Source organism: Sprattus sprattus (assembly GCF_963457725.1).
Source record: "Sprattus sprattus genome assembly, chromosome: 7".
Classification (NCBI taxonomy): domain Eukaryota; kingdom Metazoa; phylum Chordata; class Actinopteri; order Clupeiformes; family Clupeidae; genus Sprattus; species Sprattus sprattus.
In genome coordinates this window covers 16,107,526-16,117,645 of record NC_137926.1, presented here as the reverse complement: position 1 = coordinate 16,117,645, position 10,120 = coordinate 16,107,526, and the positions used below count along the sequence as shown (strand labels likewise).

General features: G+C 42.7%; 1 protein-coding gene across 1 annotated transcript; it reads right to left on the bottom strand.

The window, feature by feature from the left end:
- Positions 1-1,173: 1,173 nt before the first annotated feature.
- On the bottom strand, positions 1,174-9,508 carry LOC308368333 (aminopeptidase N-like; the record flags this gene model as incomplete). The annotated part of the gene is made up of 20 exons (XM_080842496.1): positions 1,174-1,323; positions 1,471-1,552; positions 1,695-1,835; positions 1,998-2,165; positions 2,500-2,610; positions 2,705-2,796; positions 2,882-3,029; positions 3,124-3,179; positions 3,701-3,834; positions 4,014-4,090; positions 4,277-4,449; positions 5,221-5,286; positions 5,589-5,654; positions 6,123-6,266; positions 6,821-6,934; positions 7,036-7,190; positions 7,323-7,449; positions 7,596-7,732; positions 7,844-7,986; positions 8,985-9,508. The coding sequence occupies 20 exons, from the start codon at positions 9,506-9,508 to the stop codon at positions 1,174-1,176; spliced, it is 2,808 nt and encodes a 935-aa protein (XP_080698622.1).
- Between the last annotated feature and the right edge of the window lie 612 nt (positions 9,509-10,120).

The following is a 10,120-nucleotide window of genomic DNA, read 5'->3' as shown; positions in this document are numbered from 1 at the left end:
TAGGGAATTAACACTCAGCCGGGGGTCTTCCAACGGACAGGTGAAAGAAGTGACAGGGGTGAGGGGGAGTATATACGCCATCCTTTACGCAAACACACAGGACCTTGATCTTTCATTAGGTCCAAACACATCCCTTAATGAGGACTGAATGTTCAACCCCACAGCAGCAAACATCATTTCAATTATGTTTCAACTGGTTGGTCATATGAGTATGCAGGTCAACCCTGATGTTAAGCGAGACAAGAACCTTGCCTTGTGACGTCAAATAGTTAGACAAGTGTTTGTGAGTGTGTTGGTGTGTGTGTGTGTGTGTGTGTGTGTGTGTGTGTGTGTGTGTGTGTGTGTGTGTTGGTTTGTGTGTGTGTGTGTGTGTGTGTGTGTGTGTTTGTGTGTGTGTGTGTGTGTGTGTGTGTGTGTGTGTGTGTGTGTGTGTGTGTGTGTGTGTGTGTGTCTGTCTAGTCTCACACAGTGCACAGTAAACAAAAAGCAAATAAATGATGAACTGTCAATACATTATTCATATATACATGTATATTCATTCATACGCATATTTCATTAGAATGGTGCATTTCAATAATGTGTACAGAGTAAATAACACAATCAACGTATTCTGTACTATTAATTTTATTTTATTAAATTAGTTACATTAGTTCCAAAGAATTGAGCTGATTTTTTCTGGTTGTCTGAACACTAGGGGTTACATGGCCCTCAATGCAGGGACATCGCTAGCCTTTGTCCTACCCAAACAGAGCAGGTTGGCACCCCCCATTGAGATCATGTCTGGGGCCACATTCTAGATCTCACACTTCCCAACTTCAGGAAGGCCACATTTGGCCTGAAAGGGTGTCACTTCCACAAAAAGCGTTAGTTAAATCTGTCTAATCTAGATCCTTTTTTGGTGTGGCCAAAACATGCATTGTCATCTTTATATCTAAGACCTACTTCTCCCTAGACATTCTTAAGACACAGCAGACACATTTCAATGAAAAGGTAGTAATAGGTTCAGTGCTACTAGTATACTACTCGATTGAAATCATGTTAACAGAATCTAATTTCTTCAAGGTGGGCACCTCAGATATATCTATGCTTCAACACGTGCTTCTATAAACAATAGTTGCCCAGTTCCATCACCTGCTTCTCTGTGAATGCTCACTTCACTCTGTGATGGGTTGTTTATGTGTGTTGGATGAACCAGTCTCTAATCTCGTCCTGGTTTTCAGCTACCCATCTGATGTTGGCACGGGTCCTCTCCAGGGCCTGCTCCAGAGCAGTGGTGCCCGACCCGAACCCAATGTCAGCGTTCTGCTCCTTAAACTCAACCAGCTTCAAATGCAAAAACAGGTAACACAGAGGATACATAAAATCAGTGGCAATGCTAAGAAATATAAAATCATGACGATGGACACTGTGTTGTATTGTTCTCTTGAAAAGATGCATACAACACAACAACACAACAACACATGCACATACCTGATCCAGCTCTGCCTGGGTAGTGAAACTTGCAGTCACGCCACTTATGAGACTTGCAAATGAAAAAGATCCGACTCCATATCTAGGAGATGTGATAAAAAAAAATCACGCGAACACCTTAATGTCTCTACAAGTCGAACACAATGGACAACACAGGACACAGGTTTTAATATGTAGCTGCAGATATGTATATTGGTGTAGTATATAAGGTCCAACAAACGCACTCTGTGAACATGTACTCCCAGTTTGTTCTCACAAAGTCCCAGGCCAAGGTCTGCCCCTCCACATTACTGGCAACCGAAACAATAACCTTAGTAGCGTCTTGTTTCCGAATTTTGCCAGCGTCCAGCGTGTAGCCCAGATACCTGAAATTAAAAAAACATGCAATACGCAGCAAATTACCCATTTTAATGTCTTAAGTTGATGAAGAAAAGTATGACATGGTATATGATTGCATTGACAGATATGTATGCAAAACTCAAAAATTCACAAAACCCTGCATAAACTTCCAACCCAAAGAGTCTCACCGGTTTAAAAGTGTGGTGTTTTTAGTGCAGGCCAGGGCGGCCATGAGTTTGTCTGCCTCTATGGCAATGGAAGCATTCTTGAACATCTGCCAGCCAAAGTTCCACTCATCTTCACCTCCACTGGCCACGGCACTGCAGTAGACCGTCGCCCTGAGGTTGGGGTTGATGCTGTCGTATAAAAAGCAATGGCATGCCATGAAATACACCCACTGCGATGCAAGAACAATGAATATACCTTGGTGTACTGCTGCAGCAGCAGTCTATAAAAGTGTCAGTGTGATGTATTGGTATCTGTTTTTGTATCTGTGTTTTGGTATCTGAGCAGCACCAAATAAATATTTTTCTTTTGTTTTTCTTAATCATAAAGAGCTTGGTCACAAGAAAAGAACATTAGTTGCAATATGAAATGTCTGTAGGGCTCGAACAATGATAATGACAAATATATTTGTCTACAAAAACATAACGTTATAGTTGATAGTTGCACCACCAAGACTAAGCTCACATGTTGTTCTGAGGCTGGGCCATCCACTGACTGAACCAGGTTGAGGTGAGATTCTGGCAGCCATCGACCCCAGTACTACAGGCAACTTGTAGGGCATTGACCTGGAGGTATCTGTGAACAGAGAGAGACAGGTATGGAAGCTGACTAAGAAATATCCACTCAACTCTCTAGAAGTAAATCCCCTAAATAATCCCAAATAACTGACTGTTCGGTGTGGCCATCAGGTACTTTTGCCCAGTCTAATGTGATCTCCTTGAAGTAAGCATACAGGGGCTCCACTTGTTTTTTGAGGTATAGCTGAATGAAAAATACAGAGTAACATAATGTTGCTGTTTCACACCAGTAATTTGTTTCTTTGGGTCAACTACAAATAACGGCCTACCTGCATCAATCCATATACATCTGTTCCATCGAACATAAGGTATAAGTAATCCAGGTTGTTCAGCGTTGACTCCCATGGCATATATTCCCTTTCTTGAGTGAGATATGTTGTTGTGTTCAGAGCTACACTCATCGAGACCATTTTAGCCCTTTTAATGAAAAAAAGCAAATACATTTTAGTGATCGGCCCTCAAATCAGATGGTCGTTGCTAAAAAAGAGAGAAAGATTGTAAGATTTCTGACCTTGCAAGATTGAAAGCATCATCAACAAGTTGCGCTCTGTTGATTACAGGAATTACCTGAACAAAAAGAATGGAAAGATTCAAATGTTTCCCATTAGCACACTAGAAATTAGCTTTACTTGGGAATTGTAATGAGTTAGGCTATGAGGCTTGCTAGGTTAATTTCAACTCAGTTTATGAAGTTTGCTAAATTCATTCCTTTCACTCAGGTTAGCATAAAGCTATTAGCAGTGTAACTCTGAGCATAACTCCACCCACACCCACTGTATCATGCTAAGAAGTGGGTAATGGGGGGTGGGGTTGAGAGTTTACTGGACTGAGAGTCTATGAATATCATGATGTGGAGAGGTCTCAAACAGTTAACTATAAGTCATGATCGGCCTTGCAAGGTTCAGAGTGATTTTAAACAGAAGATCGCGTGTTGAGTCATTGTCAACCTATATTATATTGAATTTGGTCCATATTAACACCAGCATTGATGTGTTTATCACAGTTCAGTCATATCATTTAGTATACAGCTAAAAAAAACAAGTGACAGATTAGCAGTGACACATTAGCTGTTATACCATGGCCTTTACCTTATGATCCGAGCGGAGCTGAGTGAGAATCTTATCCCAATTTGCTGTGTCATAATTGACTCTGTAGTACCCAGTCACATTAACGTTCGCCAGTAACCACTGTTGTCCGGCCGTTTTCATTTCACTATGAACAGCTGAAATATGTGAACACAGCAATCACCCAAAAAGTAGATCAAGTAGATCACCCCATAAATTCGAACCAGAACAAGGGATACCACATCAAACACTCGTACAATACAGAATACAAAGGGGGGTGAATACAGAATAAAATATGAAATAAGGATAAGGTTGAGGTTACTGAGAAGTGTAGTACCATGTTTCTCCAGGAGCCAAGAGACTGTGTTAGTCCCTCCAGACTCCATCCATCTTATGGGCACTATCCACTGATAGCTGTAGTGACAAAGGGCAAATAACAACCTCTGTCACAGCTCTTTCATTTAATAGATGTTTTTATCAGATATTCAAAGATTAAATATTTTGCCTTGTGGTGGCTTGAAGTTAAAGGGAAGTAAGAAAGTTAAAAGGAAGTTATCAAGCTAGCTGAGATGCTGATTTTAATATTTTGTGGTAAGCTACTTGAAGTCAGATGGCCTGTCCACCACAGAGTCAGGGTCCAGCAGGAAGTGTTGCTGGGATACAGTTCCGGTGGCAGTATCTATGGAAACCACAGGAAAACCCATCTGGAGGACCCAGCGGTTCATGATGTCATGGACTCTGGCTGGCAATTTGGTTCCAGTCTTTTCGACGGCCTGCAGGACAAACACATTTCAAAGTGATTGTCTGAGAAACCAGAGCAATATGTGTCCTTACTCAAAACCGTAGACGCAGTTGTGCTTTTCCTTACTTAGAGCCTAGTGCCTTGCAATGTCATAAGCCCTCTAAGGCAGACCTATGGATGCACCACAGCTACGAGACACATGAGGGAGGCATTTACTCTGGTGTCTGTGTTCAAACACAAAATCAGTATTTGGCAATTCAGTACGTACTGTAATCAAATACCAAATGCTCGTCGTATTAAGAGACATGACATGACTTTAGGGTTGAACCTTAAGATAAAACAATATGTCACAGGATTTAATATAAGGGGGGGTAATAAATACAAATATTAGACTTTCTTATCATATTGTGCTACTTGCTGGTGGCTGAATGGCTTTTCTGGTAACGAACAAATTAAACAGAAATAAAAAAAATTGTTGAACTTGTAATGGTCCCACAAAACAGCAGAGGTGATGATTAAACATATAGCAGGTGACCAGAATGTATAGGAGACAGTTTTTCTGGTAAGTATCTGCACCACACCATACATACCTCCATACATCCAGCACACAGTAAAACTTGAGCTTTACTTAAACTTAGTATTCATAAAGCATTATAAACACATTTGTACATTTTTATAAAGTATCCATAAAGCATTGTAAACACTTTAATGTATGTTTATAAAGTATCCATAATGTATTAAAGTGTCTGACAAAAATCTACTCTCATGAATAATGCAAAATGATAGGAAGGACTGCGCTCACCTGCTGTAGATGATCCCACAGGTCTGAACTTTCGGTGTTACTGTAGGCAAATTCATTCAGATATGTCTGCACATAACACACAGGCGCACATTTCACATTAACACATATTAAACGTCTTTATATACACCAAGAGATACACACACACAGACACAAACACACACATACCTGTAACACAAATTCTCAGACACATATGCCATGTACAGAAAAAATACAAACCTTAGAATACTCATGACATGAACACATTTACAACAGCTAAACCTACTTTAAACTTACTTTACGCATGAATGTACTGCACACTGGATATTTCCCTTAAGGCGCCAAAGATTTGTTTCTCATTGCAAAAATGTTACCATTTTGGAAGCACTCACTTTGAGTCCCTGGATGAACACAGGCTCAGTGAGGAAGTCAGACAGCATCCGCAACACTGAGGCACCCTGGGAAAACAGAGCATGATGTGACTGAGGCACTATGGGTAAACAGAGCATGATGTGACTGAGGCACAATGGGAAAACAGAGCATGATGTGACTGAGGCACTATGGGAAAACAGACCATGATGTGACTGAGGCACCATGGGAAAACAGAGCATGATGTGGTTATATCAACCCCCTACTACTGATGCACCTTGGAAAAACAGAGCATGATGTGGTTACATCAACCACCTGCTTCAAAGGAGGAGTCCCTAAATGAAACCACCTTGCACCCCGCTTTTGCAGATTATACTCACTGATATTAAATACACTAAATAGTACTACCAGAAATACTAGTACTATCAAACATGTTGTACCATATTACCTGCAGGATTATGAAGGTATATGAGGTATACATAGACACATAGAGATCAGGATATATTATGAGTAGCACAAACACAAAAGTTGTGCGTGCGTGGTGAGAGAGTGATTACCTTGCTGTAGGAGATGGCATCGAAGAGCTCACTGATCTGCTCGGGCCTCTGGATTTCATCCTCTTCGGAGGATAGGGGATGAGAGGAGGCCAGCGCGTCCACTGCAAACACTCTGTGTATGTCGTCCAACACTATGAGGTCTTTCTGGAGAAAGGGAGCATGCAAGGCTGCATTACAGTCTGGTGTAAACTGGAACTAACGGGGTCAAATTGAACAATCCATAGTGTTAAGTATTTATTATATTAAATCTCGTTCCTTCATGTTAAACTATCTTCATATTGGACAACACATCTGTATGGGTGGGTGTGTCTGGGTTTAAGTTAAAAGTATGCATGCTTATGTGGTTGTATGTCAGGGGCGGAAAGCCAGTCCTGAGAACTTGGACATATTCCAGTAGCCATAGTATAGATGTTGACCCAGTATTCAGATGGGCTACTTGTTGGTCAGTTCGAAATGTTTGTATTTTGCAATCTGGATAACTTCCCTTCCAGATGAACATTGCAGAAAAATGTAAAACCTGTTACATCATCAAATTGGGTTAGCCTGCAATATTAGGGGATTAGGCATGGTGGTTTTGTAAACAGGGTGACCTGGGATGGCAAACTCTTGGCCTGAATTATCAGTTCAGTCTGCCACTGGAGTATCTTATTTAGTTAAATGTATGTTTTTGCGTGAGTGTGTGTCATTTAGGCACTCACCACATTCCAAGTAGGTTCTGCGTTGTCGGCCCCCAGGTAAGAGACGTATGAAGCAAAGCCCTCATTCAACCAAACCTCATTCCACCATTTCAGGGTCACCAGGTTTCCAAACCACTAGAAAGAGAGACGTGACCACTGGTAAAGCTGGTGACAACTGATGATGCCGTCGTACATTAAAGTGCATTGTTAATTGGTGGATATAAGGCGTAGTGCACCATGTGTGCCAGTTCATGGGCGATGATTGTAGCTGTTGTCTCTTTGTTCCTATTAGATGATACGACTGGATCATAGAGTAGGTTGGCTTCTCTATATGTAACAAGACCCCAGTTCTCCATTGCCCCAAAGTAGAAATCAGGCAGTGCAATCTGGTCTTAAAAAAGGAACAAAATTGCAACAAAATGTGAGGAAATATATAAGACATTTCTATAAAGCTTCCTTAGCTTTTTGCAAAGAGAAGCTCTGTAAGGTGTTAGCAGCAGTTTCACACTCTGTAATAGTCTACCTGACTTGTTTAGAGGGTAGGGGATGCTGTAGTAATCTTCAAAGAACTTGAGCACAGGTACTGTCACATTCAGAGCGTAGTCCCCTTGGCCTCCAGAGATGGCGCTCTTACGAGCCCAGATCCTTATCTGTAAAAACAGCAAGAGACTTTACTGGCAGAGACCATTATGTCCACTAAAAAAAACACCAAAACTGGCTCATCTCAATATGTAGATTAACACTCAACTGAATACTTGGCTGAGAGAAAGATAATAATCATTGTTTTGTTCAGTACCAGAGTGCTGCCATTTTGTGACGTCACATAACTGTAATCGCTGACCACCAGAGCCAGTAAGTAGGTGGACATTTTCTTAGTCTGCTCAAAGGTGGTCTGGGTGACAGCCTGGCCCCCAACAATAGTATCCACAACGGCTAGAAGACAACAGAGATGCCTGGGATGATACAGCGTTTATACACAGGCTGAGTTTTCCTATTGTTAAATGGAATAGAATGCATTACGTCTCAAAGTGCTTAACAACTAACCAAGTTCTTTGCCGTTGGACAGGGCCACTGTCCCAGGCTTGTGAAGGACAGTGATGTGGAAGACAGCTTTCATGGCAGGCTCATCAAAGCAGGGGAAGGTTTTCCTGGCGTGTGTTGGGTGCATCTGACTGGTGGCCACCACCCTTAAGACCAGTGTAAAAAAACTACATATCAGTTTAAGAGCCTGTAGGAGCCAAATGAACCTTTATGTTTATTCTCATGCTATCTTTCTTTATTAGTACGTGCGTGTGGGTGTGTATGTAAGAATGGATGAGTGACACTATGGCCGTAGGTGTTTTTACCCCACTTAGAGGACACCTGAACAAACCTGAGAGGCTGAAGGTGGAGCCCAAGGGGGAAAGGCCTTTGACTGTGTGCCAGGACGTAAACAAAGTAGAACTGTGCTTTACGAAAGACTCTTTAGTTTAATATCTTTTATTTTATTTGCTACAATTTGTAATCCACCATTCTACAATAAACGGTCAAAGGGACCAACTGGACTCACCTCTACCTCTCATCATTTCTACACGCGTCAGAACTAAATCCTACTCAGCCACCAGTAGTAGTAAAATAGGAATTGCTGCTACAGAGCCTGAACATGAGCACACAACATTTAAAGCACCCTCAGAAGATGTTTAAATATTTTGGAACATTTGTAATCTTGTCAGTTAATTGAAGTTTGTGTGTGTTTCACAGTGATATCAAGTGATATTTAAGCTCCAACAGGTTTTTTTAAATTACACCTTTAGTTTATTGCTGTATGATTCTGAAGTTGTTTAAAGATTTTACAGCTTTGTTTTGTGTTTATTCCAGGAAGGTTCTGCTAACTCACTACATAACACATGTGACCTCCTACATAGCACAATCATGGGCTCCTAGCCAAGCCAGTGCATTCTTCTGACGCCATCCACAGAGCAAAGGTTAACAGCCATTGACCATACGGTCTTTAAAGATTCATCACTCATCACCTGATACATCCCTTTGGCCTTGTAGTTTGTACTTCCTGATTTTTTTCGATTTTTTTTAATCTCCCGGCCTTGAGTATGACAACAGATTCAAAGTGCACACAGGTAGTAGCACCACCCAGAAACCAGGAATGGAATAGCGCAGACAACTGAAATGTTTGCACTTTGAGACTTACTTTTTCACCCCGTCTTCATAGTACTCACTCCTGTAGAGCCCTTCCAGGTCATCCGAGAGCTCTCCCTCAAACTCGGTGTACAACTCGTAGTCCTGGCCGGTCTTGAGCACACCATTCAGCTGGATCACCAGGTACTGCATGGGGACATGGAGCCAGGTCTTGCGGATTTCAGGGGCCGTGCCACTGATGGCAGTGAGCCTGGCCAGGTGCTCGTCCATGGTGGTAAGCGTCAGCTGCTTGCAGTGGAGGATGATGAGGTTGGTGTCACTGAAGCTCCTGAATCGCACGCTGGACCTGCCCGTGAAGACGTAGGTGCCAGTGGCGTCGGGTTCTAGCCGAGGCCACAGTGTCACGTTGTAGTGGTCCGGCACCACCGTATCGGGGAGCCGGTGGCGGTCCCATGGGTCGGTGGGGGGCGGGAAAGAGAGCTGGTACACCCACAGGCCCACGATGGTCGAAATGCAGACCAGGGCCATCACAGTGAGCCAGACCCAGACCCTTCTGTAGCCACAACAAAACACCATGTTTCCACTCGCCCAAAATTCCCAGGAGAAGAGTCTCACAGCTGGTCACTTCTCCACTGAAGTACCAGGCACCAGTCCTCTTCCTATCCACACCTCAGTAATGGCTAATCCATTAACTAGACCATAGGCTGCTGGGTGAGAAAGCTCTGATAAAGGGCTGCATGCTGATAGTGGTTTATTATGATGCCACTCTGGCATGTTTATGCATGACACAGGGCCGGTGCTGATGGGAACCAGCCCCTTAGACCTCACGAGGGATACTGCCAGTGTCACAGCATGAGAGAGTACTTCACGAGGGATACTGCCAGTGTCACAGCATGAGAGAGAACATACTTCACGAGGGATACTGCCAGTGTCACAGCATGAGAGAGTACATACTTCACGAGGGATACTGCCAGTGTCACAGCACGAGAAAGAATATACTTCACGAGGGATACTGCCAGTGTCACAGCACGAGAGAGTACATACTTCACGAGGGATACTGCCAGTGTCACAGCACGAGAAAGTATATACTTCACGAGGGATACTGCCAGTGTCACAGCACAAGAGAGTACATACTTCAGGTACAAAAGGACATGGCTCGAAAGGTTATTCTGGAAGTCTCACAGTACC